Source organism: Atractosteus spatula, chromosome 5 (assembly GCF_055471065.1).
Source record: "Atractosteus spatula isolate fAtrSpa1 chromosome 5, fAtrSpa1.hap1, whole genome shotgun sequence".
Classification (NCBI taxonomy): domain Eukaryota; kingdom Metazoa; phylum Chordata; class Actinopteri; order Semionotiformes; family Lepisosteidae; genus Atractosteus; species Atractosteus spatula.
This window is the reverse complement of record NC_142710.1, coordinates 13,812,411-13,831,457: the sequence shown is the minus strand read 5'-3', so window position 1 is coordinate 13,831,457 and position 19,047 is coordinate 13,812,411. Positions and strand designations below refer to the sequence as shown.

The 19,047-nt window shown below is 44.9% G+C and overlaps 1 protein-coding gene across 1 annotated transcript; it reads right to left on the bottom strand.

Annotated features, from left to right (window-relative positions):
- Nucleotides 1-6,632: 6,632 nt before the first annotated feature.
- LOC148834227 (lymphocyte antigen 75-like) lies at nt 6,633-17,238 on the bottom strand. Its single transcript, XM_088915757.1, has 9 exons — nt 17,201-17,238; nt 15,309-15,384; nt 14,950-14,995; nt 10,640-10,975; nt 8,608-8,943; nt 7,550-7,882; nt 7,089-7,177; nt 6,738-6,834; nt 6,633-6,652 (listed from the first exon to the last, which is right to left on the bottom strand). The coding sequence occupies exons 1-9, from the start codon at nt 17,236-17,238 to the stop codon at nt 6,633-6,635; spliced, it is 1,371 nt and encodes a 456-aa protein (XP_088771883.1).
- Between the last annotated feature and the right edge of the window lie 1,809 nt (nt 17,239-19,047).

Sequence of the window (19,047 nt, the reverse complement as noted above, 5' to 3'; positions counted from 1 at the left end):
GCATGCTGACAGTTCCCTACTTGAACTTCTTCAGCCAGTGTGCATGGCTGGAGACTGCTGTCTAATTAACAGTACAGCTCTCTGGGACTCATGACACTGTGTCAGTGATCAGGAAGAAAACAGTTCCCTGGTGTCCGTTCACTGCAAGACAAGACGTATCCAGTTACAGTAGGAATCCAAGGATGACAGCCCACGATCCCAAGTCTACATAGATCCACAGGGGAGAGGATGCAAGACTGACTTCCTGTACACGGCCTACAGCTTGTAGCACGTCACAAGGACATAAGAAAGGAGGAAAACGAGGAGGACATCTGGCCAATCCAGCCCATTCAGTAATTAGTAGCAAATTGAACCCAGGGTCTCAGGCAGCTGTTTCTTCAGCAATATGTCTGGGCTGCTTGTTCAATGCTCCAGCCACCCTTTGTGCAAAGAAGTGACTCCAACAAGAGGTGTCCAGAAGGACCGTGGCTCTTGTTCCACTGAGCCAAATGAAACTACCTCATTAAAGACACGATTGACAATTGGCACTGCAGTGACCGAGAGAGCCAGTCTCCTACAGCACTTTACAAATGACGTAGAGTGTAGATCTATGAACCAAGGCAAAATGAAGTGATTTTCCAATAGCGATTGCTGACATTTCAATGGCGTGTTCCTGTCTCAGTGGATCTCAAACCACTATTCATGTGGATGAGGACACACTTCACCCCCAACCCACCCCCAGCTGAAGTGCAGCCCCCACCTGAGCAACACACACAGATCAGCCCCCCTGCACACAGATCAAGGGCAAGAGGGACAAACTGCTTCTTCTGCTGCTTCCCCACTCATAGCCTTACAAACTCACGGTGTCTCGTCTCCACTCTGGGCTGGACAGCCTGTCCTCCCTCAGGTTCCCGCGTAATCCCCCTGGTGCAGCACCTCCTCTCTCCTGCCCATGACCGGTCTGCAGGGGGGCAGCTGTGTGTTGCCCAGGTGGGGGCAGGGGAGGGGGTAAATCCCTTTATGGCATACGTTGGGTTGAAAAGTGCTAAAAAATGTCCATTTTGATCAATTTCTGATTAAGCAGAAACTCGTTAAAAGAGAAACTAAGATGTTCAGGCACTAACTCAGAAGGCAACATCACCTTGATACTGATTCGCTACTGTATCTCCCAGCAGCTTACAGCCTTCAGCCCAGTGGAGCTCAGCAGGCGTGAGCCTGGTCAATACCTGGAGGGGAGACTCCTGGGAAAGTTGAGGCTGTTGCTAGAAGATGTGTTAGTAGGGCCAGTAGGGGGCGCTCACCCTGCAGTCTGTGTGGGTCCTAATGCCCCCAGTACAGTAACAGGGACATTATACTGTAAAAAATGTGCTGTCCTTCAGATGAGACTCTGTGGTCATTAAAAATCCTAGGGTCTCTTTTGAAAAAGAGTCAGGGTGTTACCCTGATGTCTTGGCTAAATTTCCCCCTGTCCTTTACCAGTCATGGCCTCCTAATAACCCCCCTCTCTGAACTGGCTTCATCACTCTGCTCTCCTCCCCACTGAGAGCTGATGTGTGTGAGCAGACTGGCGCATCATCCAGGTGGGGCGCACACTGGTGGTGGTGGAGGGGATCCCCATTACCTGTAAAGAGCTTTGAGTGTAGTGTCCAGAAAATTGCTGTGTAAGTGTAAGAAATTGTTATTAATTATCAGCTCCGTTTGCTGTATTTATCTCCGACCTTTCACGCCTGGCAGCTGCTCTTTACTAGACACGCCTGTTCTAACCGAGAGATTCAGAGCTTGTGCTTGAAAGTACATTATTTTTGGCTTATGTTCGTGTCGCTGTTTAAAACACCCCCCTCTTAACTCACCGACATCGTGACTCCTCTCACGATGCCGAACCGAGCCCGGCCGCTTTAACAATCCTATTAGTGCTGGCTGGGTGTTGGAGTTATACCGTAGATACCCAAGAATAGACGCATTCTCACGGGCGCCTTTCCCATGATGCAGCGAGGCGTACCAGGGACTAGACTGCGTTACTGTAGTTACAGTTCAGCGCCGTCAGCAACCCTGTGCTACCTTTCAGCAGTAAAAGAGAACAGTCTTCACCTGTTTACTTGTCAGGAGTTCTTACCCTGGTTTTTCTCTGTCTCACGTATCCCATTAGAAATATTTGAATAAGTCCACAAGATAAAATAACAGCACAAGACAGGTCGCACATTGGAGCCTTTCAGTCCATCCAGCTTGTTTGGTAATTTGTAGTCAATTAATCCCAGGATCTAAGGTCCTAAGTTCATAATCAACCTGATGACCAGTACTGTTTTTTTAAACTACCGTGTTTAGGAAACGATTATTAACTTGTGGGTGACAGGGGGCCTCTTGTTCCGAAGGATACGCTGATGGGCACGCCGATTCTCTTTTACGGGCGCCCTTATTTCGTGTTCTACGGTAAGGCGTGGCGCTGCTGACTCCTCCCCCCGGCCGTGCCGCCGCTGACGGCAGCACAGCAGGCTGTTGCAGAGCTCACCTGTACGGGTTCGCTGACGCAGACACGCGAGCAGAAGGGCTGCCTAGGAGCTGTGCTCCGGATTTCTATTGCATATCTGTGTGTTTTATGAGGCCTTCTCATGATTCACTCAGTACCTGATTATCGAGAAGCTTCTGCTCAGTGATAATGTGGATATGGTTAAAATAATAACAATAATAATAATAATAATAATAATAACAACGATTAATATTGTTGTAGTAGTAACCCTGATGTGGGGGTTAAGAAAATAAAGGTCCAGCTTGTACCACAAACATACAGACTGGTCATATTAAAACTTACACCGCGTTCTTTCCCGAATTCAGAAATGGTCCAGCAGTTGTAAAAGGAACAGGTAAAGGTCTTTATTGCATGCTGAAAGGAGGAGAAAAGACACACAGCGTTTTGGCTGTGGAGCGTTCTTCAGGTGTGAGGGAGAGAGGGAAACGGGCAGTTAATGAAGCCTGGGAGAAGAAAAGACACTGTAGTCGAAGACAGTTGTTCTCAACTCCGCAAAACACTTGAACTGTGCAGCGAGGTGCGCAGACCGTTGCCACGACGACCCACCAGCCACTGTTCCGCTGTGAAGCTCAGTTTTCTCATTACTTCCGTTTCGCGCCTAAAACGCTGTTTATGAGGAGTGGGTGAGGCGGGGAACACGATTTCTTACAAACCTAACAGTATTGACTGTCGCTTCAGGTTTTACTCGGGAAACCCGTTCTGAAATGGCAGTTCGTGGCACAATAGAGAAAGTTCGTCCGAAGTTTGGGGTTTTGTGTCCAGGAGCCTCACGGTGCTGCCGTTACAGGGTGGCCGGATAGCTGGTGACAGCGGCAGACAGTCCTAACCGTCGCGATTTCAAAACCGCCATTGAGCTTATTTACATTTAATCATTCGCGGCCCCGCGTTTGAAAGTTTTAAAACTTGAGACTTATGACAATGTCAAAAGATTAACACCCCCAGAAACGGAGGCTTTACGTTTAAATTCTCCCAAATACGGACTCCTTTCTAGGTAAGTAAGTGATGTTTGGAATCTGTATGTGCAGACAAATCTACAAATCCTACAAAGTTGTTTTTCTAGCCTAGTACAGTTCCCGTGGGAGAAAAAAAAACTTCCAAGTCTTTATTGACATGAAAAACATGATTCTGAATTAACAAAATGAAGCCTCACTAACTTATAAAATTCATAAGCAAGTTTTTTTTACTGATTTTTAACAACAGGTTATTTGTTATTCTGCATTTTCCCTCACGGGATCAATAAAATATCTATCATCTATCATTTGGATATAGAATATTCATATTTCAGTGTGGTTATTTTATTTTGTATGATATTATGTTTTACTTACATGTTTTGAGGTGAGTTGAGCATACAGGACTGCTCCTGAGTTATTCAGGAAGCGCTATTGTACATTGATTTTTTTTCCTGTTCTCTTCATTGTATTATAGAGTAAACCTCCTTACCTTCTTGTTTTATAGCTGCAGGTTGTTTTGAATAAAGACACCAAAGTTAAAATGTAATAGACAGGTGAAGTTAGCATTGTGCCTCACAGCTCTTGGGTCTGTGGTCTAAGATGCCTGTAGGTTTCCAGATGATTAAATGAATTAAACTGCATTTGAAAAGCAGGGGGTGGCACAGTGGTGCAGTGGTAAGCATGGCTACCTTGTAGCACTACAGCTCCAGGTTCAATTCCTGGGGTGCCATCTGTATGGAGTCTGCATGTTCTCCCCATGTTTGTGTGGGTTTCCTCCCACAGTCCACAGACATGCTGGGAGGTTAACTGGCTTCTAGGAACATTGGCCCTGGATAGGCTCTGGCTCTCCAGTTACTCTGAATTGAATGAAGTGTAGCTGTCGCAATATAGTGAACAGTGTGCAAGTAAGCCTGACGTCTTCAGCTTGTGTTATCAGGCATGGAGAGCACAGGCAGGTTAGTGACATAGCCTGGGCTTGGGTTCAGCAGGAGGCGGGACATACCTGTCTCTGCACCCCTGGGAGCTAGGACTGGGATTATTTGGTCGTGGCACTTCAGCTCACAGTGACTCTCACAACGTGAGGACCTGAGCAAGGAAAGCATTCCTCCTCCCGGTGCCACAGGGAGGAATTTGTGACCTTGTGATTTACTTCTTTTTAAACACCTTTTAACTCTTAACTCTTAACTATTGTAGATGCATCTTTGTGATATTAATATGAAAGAGAGTTTTCACTTTTGTATCATTTAAATAAGATGCATTAAATCTGTAATCAAGTTGGTGGGGGGGGGTTATTAATGTGCTGTCATTTCCACATCTTCTCATCTCCTGTAACTGGTCCAGTAGAGAGCCCCCTGCTGTTGAGGTCTGAGTACTGCAGATACAGGCCAGAAATCCTGGGACAAGAAACTGGAGGATAGAGCACGGTGTCTGTTTAACACACTGGAACTCTCTAATCTCTCCAGTCCAGTTCAAAGACATGCTAGTAGGTTAATTTCTTTCTGGGAAAACTGGCCCTGGTGCGAGTGTTTTTGTGTGTGTGTGCCCTGTGATTTCCCATCCAGGTTGTGCCCTGCCTTGTGCCTGTTGCTTGCTGGGATAGGCTCTAGCTTACCCACAATCCTGAATAGGAAGAAGCTGTTAGAAAATCAGTACATGGATTCATCTTGGCAAAACTCATGGTGGATGTACACTCCAGTGCAAAGCATTTGATCATTACAAACATCAGTCAATGTAATTGATTAAACATTTAAAGTTGCTTTCAGGTTGAAAATGGGAAGGGGCTTATGAGCTGAAAAGTGTACCCTCCCACACTGAGATCCCCAGGACAAACCCCGGCAGCTTTAGAAACTACTTGTCTTGTTTAAATGTGTACCTTTTTGGGACCTATTTGTTCAGGTAAAAAAATATTACTCTAAAGCAATGTCTGTTTTTATTTTATTTGTTCAATACATTTTTAAGCAAATACGTCAGTATATGCTGCTCGCTGACTTCTCAAGCTGTGCATGAGCAGAGCAAACAGTTTTATATGAAAGAAGATGAAATACCACTGATGTGCCCGACTACTACCGTAATTAATTGTTGCCTCTAATTAACAGAAAGTACCTGAAGGAGAATTTTGTCAAACCCATTGTGAATATAAGTAAAGTATTTAGACTATTTGCTAAAGTTTAGGAAGTTAATATATACTGATGGAAAAAAAACGCAACACCTCCACCTCCACACTCCTGTCTGCGTGGAACAGGCTGAAGAGGACCTGATGCCGCTGCTGACGAGTCCATTGCAGCCTCTGTCTGGCCGAAGCCAGTCGGGTGTGATGTCTAGGAGGTGTGAGCAGAGGGCCTCTGACAGGTCGCCTTGCTCTAAGGCCGGCAGCATGGAGCCTCACTGTCCTGTCACTGATGTGAGCATTGTGTCGGCCATCAGTTTCAGCAGCAGTACGGGTGCCAGATCTGAATCGATGTCTCAGATGGACCAGTCTGATGCTCTGGTTTGGTCACTCGAGGGCGACCGGATCTTGGTCGGTCATCCGTCCTGCCGGTCTGCTGAAACCTTCTGTGCAGTCGGGACACAGTGGAGCGGCTCACTCCATAGTGTCTGGCAACGCTGGCACGTGACATGCCTGCCTGCAGCATGCCAGTGGCCCTCTCCCTTGCCTCTGGTGACACTCAAGGCATTATGGAATGCACAGAAAACTGACTAAGTGGCCTTTTTCTTGCAGTGACCTCAGCTTTGAATTAAGGCCTTTTTAAAGGTGACCTGATAAGGCATTGTTCCACCTGGACCTCGTTTGGTAAAAGTGCATCTAATGAGCTTTCGTGTGATTGGCAAGTTGCAGTGCTTCACTGTACACGCTGTATTGCTGGTCAGAGGGCTTAAAACAAATTGACAACTTTTTGTGAAAGTACATAAGTATTCTCATTCCAGAAAATGTTGGGTTTCTTTTTTCATTCAGTGTATAATACAGCTACAATATTTAAAGTTAAGTGAAAATGTTTGTGAAGGGTCTTTATCAGAATTCATAGGGATTAATAAGAATAACAAAAAATGATCTCTCTTACAAAAGTTAAACAAAATGAGCCATAGAATAAACTGGTCCAGTACCAGCAGGGGGCACTAGAGACACAGCTCCCAGAGCCCCAGAATAGGTAGCCTGGCTGCTGAGAGCTGCTGGCTGGGCTTCACTTGGTCTCACACTGACCTGAGGAGGAAAGACAGAACGAGTGAGAGGACACAGCTCCAGTGGGACAGCGGAGTGAGGGAAAGGAGACTTTGCTCTTACTCACCGTCTCTCTCCCCCTTGTGGAAGACTTTGCCATCCTGCTCTCTCCACTGCAGAATTGTGTTTCCCATTGGAGTGCGCTTGGACAGTTCCCCTTGTACCTGGAAACAAGTTTTAGCAAACTGCGCTGAGACCCAGAGCCTCTTCTGAGGGGATAGCCGTGTGTGCAGCAGCGCGGATACCACCACATCTCTGTCTCTGTGCTTCGGTGGAGGATGAAGCCCCTTCGCAGCTCAGAGAATCAGTCACACGGCAATACTGCTCTCAAAGGTAGAGCTGATCGGCCCCCGGAGAATGATCTATACATTCTGGACAGGATTTGTTCTCCAGGGCCCTGTGTAGCTTCTGTTCTTACCTGCTTCAAAATGAACTCCTTCGCTGCAGGATCATTGGGATCCTGTCCGTTCTGCTGTCTCAGCTCAATCCTCAACACAGCCCTTTTCTCTGGGGAAAAAGAAAACAGGCTCTTCCTAGTGACCAGGTTGGTGTGATTCTCCCTAATTTGACCTCGACCATCTACAGAACTTGTGCTCAGAGTCAGAGTGCCGCCGCTGTCAGAGTAAGAGAAGAATGTGTGTGGATATGGTCTTTTCCCTGAGCCCAGATTAATCTCCACCTAATTAGAAGGGCTCAAGAACAGAGGTTGAGAACCTTTTGAGATATCTGTGTGCACCCAACACCTTCTGTAAAAGGGTATGAATAGTGCTTGATGCCAGTAATTAAGCACACAGTACCTGGCAGGGTAACAGAGGCTAAAAGATTAAAGGTCTGGTCCAGGTCAGTTTTAAAAAAAACAATTGTGTCTCTTCACTCTACCTGAGTAACACATGAATGGGTGCAGCTCATGACAGCTCACATCTGTCCAGTACCCATCTGGACCAATGGTGGCGCAGGAGAGCTGGGTCTTCCAGTTGGTATAGCTGGCCCTCTCTCCACTGACCCACTGCCAGTTCTCCTTACCGTGGTACATTCCGATCCAGGACATTCCCAAGATGTAACCTGGAAGCTGTTGAAGCTGCTGGTTTTCCTGCTGACTGTAAATGGTGACCAGGTACTTGTTCAGGGATCTGCAGTGGCTTTGGGCTTGACTCCATGACATGAGTGTCGAGATGAAGACACACCTGTCAGCGATACTCCTGGACCTGTCGGCTGAAAAATCCCATATTGAATGAAACAGAAGATGATAAAACCAATGATGGAACAGAACGTCCAGTGGAATCAGTCGGTTCATATTCCAACATGTTTAGAAGGGGAGTTTTTCTGTAAGATTTGCTTGGAACACCAAAGGAAAACTAACACTTGAAAGATATTTGTGCAGAATTCCTGTAGTTTCACACTCGACATATCTGCTTGAGGGTTCACCACTAATTGGTTTCTGTTTTTTTCTGTTCTTGATTTGTTCTTCCTTTCCTGCACTGCCCATGCTGTGACTGTATCTTTAACATTATTGATAACTGACTTTGAGCATGGGGGTGAAGTGGTAAACGTTGCTGCCTCAAAGCGCTGGGGCCACAGATCAAAGATATACTGGTAGGTTATTTGTCTCCTGGAAAAATTGGCCCTGGTGTGAGTGTGTGCATGTCTGTCTGCCCTGCATTGTCTGTCCATTGCTTGCTGGGATAGCCTCTGGTTCCCCCACAACCCTGTACTGGATAAAGCAGTTAGAAAATGGATGGATGGATAGACGACTGACCTTGCCAGCAGAGGCAGGTTTGGAATGGGACTTCTCCAGACTGAAGCAGTGAGACAGCAGTGCCGAGCGATGTCAGTAGTACTCATTTCCACACTGATGCTTGCTCAGAAACTGCTTACAGTGCAGGCCAGTATAGAACAAATAGAAAGTATTCATATTTGGATTTGTCAGAGGAACTTACCATCACAACAGAAGAACGTATACATTTCACTACAGTAGTAGTCACGCCACTGGGCTGGTTCCATTGCAACACAGAGCTGATTTCCATTTAGGTTGTTTGGTTCTATTGAATTCCACAGTCGTAATGACGAGTCTCCCCCATCATCCCACTCCCAGGGATCGTTGAACAGCCCGATCCAGAAGACGCTGCCCTGCGCCGCCTCCCTCACTGCCTGGTTCTCGCTGGGGCTGCTGATGGTGACCAGGTCAGCGTGCTGCTGTCTGCATTGATCTCGAGCGGCTGCCCAGGTCTGACTCTGCTTAATCAGGGTGTAGGCTCGGATCCCATAGCTGGTCTCTGATGAGGAGAAGAGCAGGCGAAAGAGATGGTTTTATGTGTGGACGGGGGAGTGTGACCTGAGTGAAGATCGGCCTCTAAGTCAGAAGGGCTTAGAAGTTAAGTGGAAGGAAAGATGAAAACTAAAAGAAGGTTTGCCAAATGGCCTCCAGTCTCTTGTAACCTTTCTTATCTTCTTAGGAAACCATTAAAGAGTAAGCAGGGAGCTCCAAGGTAGTGTTATTTCCCTCTTGATGCTATAAAGGCCTGACAGTTTGATTATCACTTCTGGAGTGTCTCTTTCCACATACCTGTATAGAGGTGTCTACCACAGTTAGAAAATATGACATCAAATTTTAGTGTAGTAGAGAAAAGCAGTTTCAAAACAGAGCTTGAGAACACAGTGAGATTGTCATAATCCTCACAGTTTCTTACTTCTTATCAAATGATAATGAAATGGCTGCATTCTGCTCCTAACGAAATTACAGGTATAAACAAAACTATTACTGTTCTCAACATGAATCGGATTTGTATTTGCAGTACTGAGTTTCATGTGAAGCGATAACATGAGCCTGAGAATTGGTTATTGACAGGACCTGGCAAAGGTCTAGAGTGGCTGAAACCAACCTCTTGTGCAGTCTCCTTGGTGGGGTTGAGGTTACATTTATAGTTAGGAGTTTTCATTTATTTCAATACAGATCCAAATGTCTCAATAGCCAATCAGAATCTTGGGTACGGGGCTAGATGACAGAATCTTTGCGAGCTGTTATCAGATGGATAGACTTACCCAGCTTGAGTAAGCTTGATCAATTTAGTGAAGAAGAGTGGGCAAATATTGCAGTGTCCACTTATACAAGAATGCTCACAGCTATAATTTCTGCCAAAAGTGCCAGTACCAAATATTGACTCATGGTGGCGAATACTTATGCAATCAGTTATTTTCTGTTTTATATTTACAATTAATGTAGGAGGATCTGTAGAATTATATTTTGAGTTTAACATCATAGAGTTTTGTCAATCAATGGCAAAATAATCCTAAGTAAATCAATTTTGATTCCGTACTGTAACACGGTAAAATGTGAAAAAGTCCCAGGGGGTGTACACTTTTGATAGCTACTGCAATTCATCTTTCAGCATAAGTATAGCCAATTGGAGTCATGGGGATACAGGGCTAGATGACAGAATCTGTGCATTGTATTGTCCACAGTGTCTTCAGACTGATACGTTTCTAGTCCATAACTAATGACACACTTCAGGGTTCAGCAGAGGCAGAATAGCTCCAATTTCAGTGTTCGGGCAGTTGATCAGTTTTGAAATGCTTAAAAATTGAAATCCAGAAAAGAATTGATAAAATAATGAGGTATGTTACTATAAAATAAGAGGAAGTCCTTAAGATCCTTAAGACTAGCTAATGCATTTTAAAATGTTCCCCAACAAACAGACTGAGTCCTTTTACACAAGTTGAATTGCTGTACACACAGTGATTCAGTGGTGGCACTGGGGCTTGAACCTTCCTTTTAGAGACTTCTTTTATCTACTGGACAACCTTCATGTATGAGAAAAATCTACTTGTGTTCTCAATACAAATTTGAGTTCATTAGGTATGCGGTGCTTTTGGTCTTGACATGAAATGGATTCAAAATGAATGAGAATTCATTTAGTTGTTTGTTACCACTACAGTGATTCTTCTTAAGACCTTTGACATTTCTCGGCTTACCTGTGTAGCACATGAAGTAGTTCAGGTTCGTACAGAGTGTATCTTCCCAGGTGCCTTCAGCGTTGACTTGAGCGCAGAAATAGGTCCTCTTCCAGTTGTAGCTGGTGACTTCCTCCCCACTGGACCACTGCCAGTTTTGTTGGTCACGATACAACCCTATCCAGGCTTCTGTGTTGTTTCCAGCTAAATCTAACAGTATCTCTTGCATTCCTGCATTATTCACATCAGCCAGATCAGTGTAGGTCGTTCGACAGTACTGCCAGGCTTCATTCCAGGTCATTGGAGTTTCTACATAGTGGTATGTTCTGATCTGAGAGTGAGCCACTGCGCAGAGCCCTGAGGAACAAATCACACAAGTTGAGACTGTAACACCTGTTTTTCTATTATAAGATTTATATTGTTTGCATGTTGGGGGTGTCCAAGTGCTCATAAAGTACCCTATTCTGAAAGGTCAAACTACGGGCATCCTCAGATGTGTTTGCACAGCTGTCCTTTATCTGATTGTCTCACAATGACCTTCCCTTTCTGAATCCATGTACTCCAGTTCTTCAGTAGGCTCTGCCTCAAGAAAGCTGTTGTTTTGTAAGTACAGTGGGGTCTCGGCATCTGTGAATTAAAAATTTGCGAATATGCTTATTTGTGATTCGTCTGGCCGACAGGGTCTTGGATGAAAGAGGAGCAGAATGGGATGGAACTGAGCTGAAGGTTGTTAAGAGCAACTTTCAAATTAGCAGAACAACAGAGTAAGAAAGATCGTGAGACGAATCTAGCGAGTGAGTGAGCCTCTCCTGGGACCCTGCCCAAGTACCCTCTACCAGTGTCTGCATCTCAACATGGTTGTGTTTTTGTACTGTAACAAGTGCTCCTGGTTCAATGACGTTACAGGCTTCCTTTTTCATTTCAGTGTGGCATGCTAATCACTGAGCAGGGAAATAGCTGGGAAGGCAGCTAAAGAAAGTGCAGGCATCCACTGGACACAAAAGAGGGATTCATGGTGTTAAACTTATAACTAAGTGTGTGATTGCAGTTATTCCTTTCAGATGATAAGCATTATCTAAATTAAATTAAAGCCAATGCATTAGTACTTTAATTATCATTTAAGGGAGGCTTACATAACTCTTTTAATCATATGTATGTGAACTTGACCATTCGCTATGGTTCTCTGCACCAAACACTGGTGAATATCAAGACCCTACTGTGTCTGCTTCAGCTCTAATTGAAGTCAAGAGTACTGAAGGTCGGGCCTCAGTTTCAGGTGAAATACCTACCCATCACAAATTTCAGACACACACTGCGGTGACAACATCTTGGAGTTCCCACTTGTCCGGGCCTAGGTTAGAGAAGCCTGGATCTCTACCTCTCCTTGCAGGGAGAATGCAAGGGGTTAACAGGCCATGTCCCAGCTCCCTCCAGAGCGCAGAGTGGGATTTTGCATTGTTCCCTTAGTTACTGATGATTTGTCTGCTGCTGCTTTACTGGGAATTTGATTTCTTTGATTTGCATGTGAAGCTGCAGCACTCCCCTCTATACAAGCCACTGCTGTTCCCCTATATCCTACACTCAGAACATTTGGTTATTTTTACCTGTCTGTATATGACAATCCTCTCATACTAGGAATCATTTTATTGATCTTCTTTGAACATCAAGAATTATGCGCCAAAACTGAACACAATATTCTGAATGGGATATTATTAAGCTATTGTAAAGCTTGAGAATAAATTTCCTTTGTTCCTCTCTTTGTACTGTAAACCTCAGCATGAGTTTGCCTCTTTTATGGCTTCCCAGCACTTTCTTGATGAAGACATAGAAGACTCTACCTCAATATGCAGAACGCTTTCATGTGCAGCTTTCTGCTTCCAAAGCACCCATGCAATGTGAATACCAGTGTGGATAAATTTGCACTACATCAGTGTTAAATTTCAAAGTATTTGCCAAGTTCATGAGTTTGTTCAAGTATTTGTGCCGTCCCCTTGCTGCTGGTTCTGTGTTTGTATCTCCCCTTGTTTTCGTTCTTCAACTACTTTGCCAGCTGAATCCTACTCAAAGCCATGGAAGCAGATCAGGAAGAGCAACAGCCCTAAAACAGAAGCCCGCAGTGTACTCCAGCTCAGTCTGATTGATACATGGTAGAGATGGCATTGTACCCAAAAAGGCCCATAATAACCTGCACCACTGATAAAATGCATGATGCTATAATAGTCATGAACCAAAACTATTCTTGTACACAGGGCCACATAAGACTATCACAGCACCCCCCCCCCCCCCCCCAACACACATCACTCCCAAACAACAAACACAACCGTGCCCTACGTTAAACATTACATTTAAAGTTCAAATCTTGTCCAAAATGTTGTTCAAAAACAGAACTTAAGACAAGTTAGAATCAAAACTAAAGAGTCATTTATTGTTACGGTTGCGAAAAGCCACCTTAGCCCTACATACGCATGTACAGAAGCATTTGGCCCAGTTGGGAAGCGCTGCACTCTCAAATGGGCACAGCAGCACGTCATTTGCTTGTGCAGTCACGATTAATAGGCTACTGCAGGCATTGCTTAAATGGTTTTGTGGTGCTCTGACAGCAGTCTGTGAATAGTCCATTTCTGAGGGCTGTTCCTCTTACAACAGGGACACGAGGAACCAGCACGCAACTTGCTACACTTCCTAAATCGAATCCAATCAAAGACAAACCAGTGCACCGCTGGGGCATTCTGGGTGGATTTAGGAACGCACCCATATGCGCTATAAAGCACACAGCACGTAGCCTATGAAAGCAAAATGCAACATGAAGAAAAAAACTACATAAAAACTATCTATGACAGCTAGCTACAGACTAATAAACACAGGCATGCGGCTGGCACGGAAATAATAACATCATGAAAACGGGCCTAATTTAGTCAAGTAATATTCACCTTAGCCCTCCCTCTGAGGTATTTTGAGCTGGCGTGCGATGTTTGGTGCGCATCACAAAGCGAAGGCGACAGGGCTTGGCGTTGAATATAATAACTGTCCTGAACTGGAACTGCCCAAGCGTGCTTTTTTTAAATGTCATTTGTTTTCCATGCTAAACTGGATAGCTTTGGCAAGCTCCTTATGCGAGTCGCTTACTCGATGTCGCACCACAACTGGCGGGATTTTTTATTTCACTCCGACATCAAGAGTTTGACAGCGACTTAGCCAATTCTATCACATTGACCTCCCCCATTTGATTTGTGTCCTTTTCTTCTTGGTTCGAAACGCTATGACAATCGTCACACCGCCAAATTTTCCTTTAATCGTCTGGGTCAGAGAGGAATGGGCCAGGCTCACCCGTACCTACAGTATGTCCCCTGAATTGGAGTATTGACATTTTTTCGGGGGGCACCGGCACTGGTGTGACTACCAGAACAGACGTTCGTGTTATAGAGTGACTTTGAAGAATGACGTATCGTAACAAAGAGCCGATCAATGCGTGCATTTAAAAAGTTAGAATATCATCATTTTATTCATGACACAAACGTTTTTCTTGCAAAATGGAGGTGGGCAGGGAAATGACCCCATGGAGTATTTGAGAGATATTAACAGTACTGGTACTTAGAGATACATGGATAAATTGCAGTAATCTATTGTCGTCTCTTAAATATACCCCAAGTGCCCCAGCGGAGTCCCCCCCCCCAGCCTGGGGTCCCCAGCCTTGAGCCCCGGTTAGCCCGTGCATTAATACGTCACTGCCTGTACACGTCAGTTATAACACTGAGGTTCTTAGCAGCTTCTAATTAGCAAGCACCCATGTCCTTTCATTAAAACTCACAATACAGAAGAACCTTTACAGATGTTAGATATTCTTTCATTGTGAAAATGTTAGCCCTGTAATGATACTCAACAGGAGAGTCCAGACCGGGTTATTGCTAAGACTTGGGTATTGCATCAAACTCCTGTTGCTGGGGAGGGGTGTCATTAAAGATTGGAGCATTATTACTGACTTGGGCGTTACTGGACTCTGGATGATTGCAGCAGATTTAAAATTATTACTGGCAGGGGTACAGTTGGATACAAGACAATCTTTAACAATACTCCAGTCCCTAATGATGTGATATTGGGAACAAGACCCACTATAATAAAATAAGAATAATTCAACTGAGGCACGGCACCAGGGCACACAGTGCCTCATATAAATGATTATACAGATCTACATTTTGAGAAGTGTTGTGGCAATATGGAGAATGGCACTATGCTTGAGCAGGCAGTTATTAAATATCTCTCTCTCTCTGTTGCGATTAAAGAAGAGGGTGAATATGTTTGCCTCTGACTGACAACAGAAACTAAAAACCCACCTGCAAACAAGAGAACAGTAAGGCTGGTCTTCTCCATGATCACAATCTGTAGCGGGAGAGGGAGAGGGAGACAAGGCTTTAATCCCTAGTTTCACGCACTTAATAAGTAAACATAAATGAATAAAAAGTAAACCTGATAGAGGAGACATCCGTAGGTGTGATGGAAAACTGTCAGAGCAGATGAATTTTTTTCAGCTTTTGCAATTAAAATGTAAAGATCTCAGACCCCGAGAGTGAGAGGAAATCTGCCTCGGAAATCCCCATCAAAAGGCAAATGAATCATATAGCTTGAGAGTAGAATCCGCTTAACCATTGCAGTTCCAGGGTTATGAGATTCTGCAATCCATGAGTTCTCTAACCGTTTCTACCAAAACAGGGACGGCGGGGGAGCTGGAGTCAATCCCAGCAAGCAACGGGTGCAAGACAGGGGGCACCCTGGACAGGGCAGCAGTCCATCAGACACAAACACACTCTCCACTTGCACATCCAGTAGGGGGTCACAGGGGAGCCTATCCCAGCAAGCAACTGAGTGCTTGACGAAGACAAGTCACACCCTGGACAAGACACTTGTTCATCACTGGACAGACAGAGCCAAACATAGTCACACACGCAAATCTCACCACTGCGCCACTGTGCTGCCAATAGCAAAATAACCTTTTTACTGTTATTTTTGTTAAAACAAAGTTTGAAAAAAAAAAGCCATGATTTAGCCGACACTTTTATCAAATGAGACTTCTATTCAAAATATTTGATACACTTCAGTTGACAGAAAAATATACACTAAGGCTTTCTGATAATTACATTAAGTAATAATGGAAGTGAGGCAGAATACTGTAACGGCATGTCACACTGCCAGATTATGGCAGACTTAAATTCCGCCTGCAGATCTGGAGATTTAGAAATGCTTTCAAATAAATAACATGTTCAGCCTGAGATGAAGCAATATTGACATTAAAATCTACTTTGAAAGGTGTTTTCACATCTGTTTAAAAGAACAATGAAAACACTCTACAGAGATTACTTTAAACAGCTTCATCTCACAATTTAGGGACTTTTACTCCAGTTTCAGATTTATATTACTTTTAAACACAAAATGCTGTTTAAAGGCTGTTGGTAGTTTTATTCATTCAATTTGTGCTACTGTAAATGACAGAAGAGAACCTGTTAGCTGCAGCCCTCATACCGACGTTCAGCAACATACAGCAGTGAGCCAGTCAGCTCCTTTAGACTTGCGAATTACAAAGGCAGTGTTTAAATGCAGAAAGATTCGTCAAAAACGCAGTCTTGTTTTACATTTTAAAAGTATACTTTGTAAAAGTGCTACTTTGCACTTGTTTTTGCTTGAGATATTTGTTTGTTTTTTTAAATTTCTACAAATACACGTTCTAACCTGCAACACCACTCCCAGTGAGCTGCTGGTCAGCGTTGATGACCGCTGACGAACACACTAATTCCTTTGCTGCGGTCTGTGCCCAGTGCCCACTCCCACGCAGACTGACACCTCAGCCCTGGTCCGGGTGCAGTTGCTGTAAACAGTGACGGGCTGCTCCTGCCTGTATCCACTTCTTTACTCCAGTCCGTCTGCACTGCCGCATGCTCCCAGTGCTGTCTCCCAGTCTGCAGTGCTGCTGTATAGTCTTGTAGTATAGCATGCATGTCCGTCACATGCTGTATGCAAACTATAGGCCTGCTAACTAGGAAAATGTCATCAGCAGCTTTTTTGAAAGAAATTTCATCTGTAAGTAACACCAATAAAGGGAAAACGTTTATCGAGGGCACAAGCCTAAATACCGTAACGTATTTAATGTCTACAAAAAGCCATTAGAGTGATTTATTTCAAGAGAGGCAGACTCTGAAGAGCAGCTTCATTGAAGGGGGTGAGACTTGAAATGCAGTACTTCTTAAACTGCAGGAGTTTTCGAACAGCGCTCGGATGGCAAAGCGAAGCGCAGGAGAGCAGCAAAGGGAACAACCTGATGTATGAGGGTGAGCCGTTGTGAATTAACCAAGAGATACCTCTTCACCACAGTACTGCGGACCCTGTTAGCCATTGCTTCACCATGCCTTGGAGACCTTCCTTCCTCAGACCAAGTGTTGCGATCGTAATCCCTCCTCTTAAGGGCGCTCTGGCTCTTTCTTATTTTGCTGATTCTGTGCACCTGCCCCCAATCCTGCCCCTCCTTATTTAAGCCCGGCGCGCTCGCTGCTCTGGGCTCAGCACTGGGAGATGGACGCCCGGAAGCCCGCCTACCAGCAGGTCCAGGAGTGACCCGACGGCACAGGCTTCATCACGGCGTCCTGACCGTCTGAGTCCGGGGCTCGGAGCGCCCGGCCTCGTCATCCTGGTTTTATTCCCCATCCCTGTCCCGGATCCCGTTCCGGGTTTTAACCTTGTCTATCTCCGTCTCGGATGGATCATCCGGTTTTGGACCTTGGACTTCGCCCCGGATTTCCCCCCCCCTGGGCTCCTTGGACTTGTTCGCCCTGGCCAGGCCCCCCGAGCACCAGTTCACTGTCGTCACGCCCCCGTTTGTCAACCTGCCCTGATCCTCGTCGTCTCCTCCCCATTATCCTATTCCATTTACTTCCGGATTATACCGTCTGCATGGGGTCCTGAGCTACGCTTCACGGGAGGCTGAACCGGCTCCTGTTACACCAAGGAGATGGACGTCCGATGTTGCGAGATCCTGATGGCATAGCGAGTTCTCCTGCGCCATGATGTCACGTGCCCAGAGACCACATGGGCTGCACACGGTGCACGGAGAGGAGGTTGGTTTTGATCCCTCAGCCCTCTCCACCAGCTAGATGTCAATGTACAGGGGGACTGTGTTGAATAATTAAGCAGTTTTTCATATCTGTGAAGTCTCTCTCTTTGTCGTTGAACCTTTAATGAGATTATTGTAGTAACACTATACAGTCACTTGACTCAAGATTGATATTAGATATTTGGTTTTATAGCATCTGGTTTGCATTAGGAAGATGAGCCATCATCAAATCATCCCCACAACTCCTCTCTTGGTCAGCCCCCATGTGTGCCTTTTAAAAACTGCTATTCACACCAGGCTTAAAAGGCTGATTTGTGTAACCTGACTGAACGTATGCTGTCTTTTGTAGCAGTTGGTAAGCCCCTAGCTTTAATACTGTGGTATTTAAAACCCCAGACAATGTTTCAGAAGAAGTTTTGTAACAAGAATGTGTAAACAGCAGCAGCCTCACATTGCATGCTGGGAAGTATTTCCATAAGCAAAGAGGTCACATCACATGACCACCCCAAAAGGATCAGGCAGGTGTCAATCACCATGGTAACAGGCTTGCTTGAGCTGCCACATCTAGTCCTCTCAAAATTGAGCAGTATCAGTAGGTATCAGTTGCCACGGAGTGAACCACTGTACAAAGCCCAGCTTGTAGACCTGGCACAGACACAGAGCAGTCAAGACACGCCACTGGGCTGTTTTCTTTTCTGTTTTTTCACATTTTGTGTACAAAACCTGAAAATTAAAACCACTTCATTAGGCCAGGCAAGGATATTTATTGTTGCTCTTAAATCTCTGCCAACTACCAGAGTCCGATTTCTACAACGGATAAGAAAAGTGTATTTTTATCACTCAAGAGATTTGATATTCTTTAGTAGGACTTTTCTGAAACTTTGATTCTGTACATAAAAGCAAAATCAGACATCCAATTTAGAACTAGAGAGCAATAGACTGCAATATTTAACTTTGAAGAGAAAGTTAATGTGTAGCTGCCCTCAGTGTATATATTCGACAAAACAGTCCTTCTACAAGTCAGCAGTTGTACAGATCTCCCGGTAATAGTAGGGCAGTCAGAGGTTGTACAGATCTCATGGTAATAGGAGGACAGTCAGAGGTTGTACAGATCTCATGGTAACAGGAGGGCAGTCAGGGGTTGTACAGATCTCCCGATAACAGCAGGGCAATCAGAGGTTGTACAGATATCATGGTAACAGGAGGGCAGTCAGAGGTTGTACAGATCTCCCGGTAATAGGAGGGCAGTCAGAGGTTGTACAGATCTCATGGTAACAGGAGGGCAGTCAGAGGTTGTACAGATCTCCCGGTAATAGGAGGGCAGTCAGAGGTT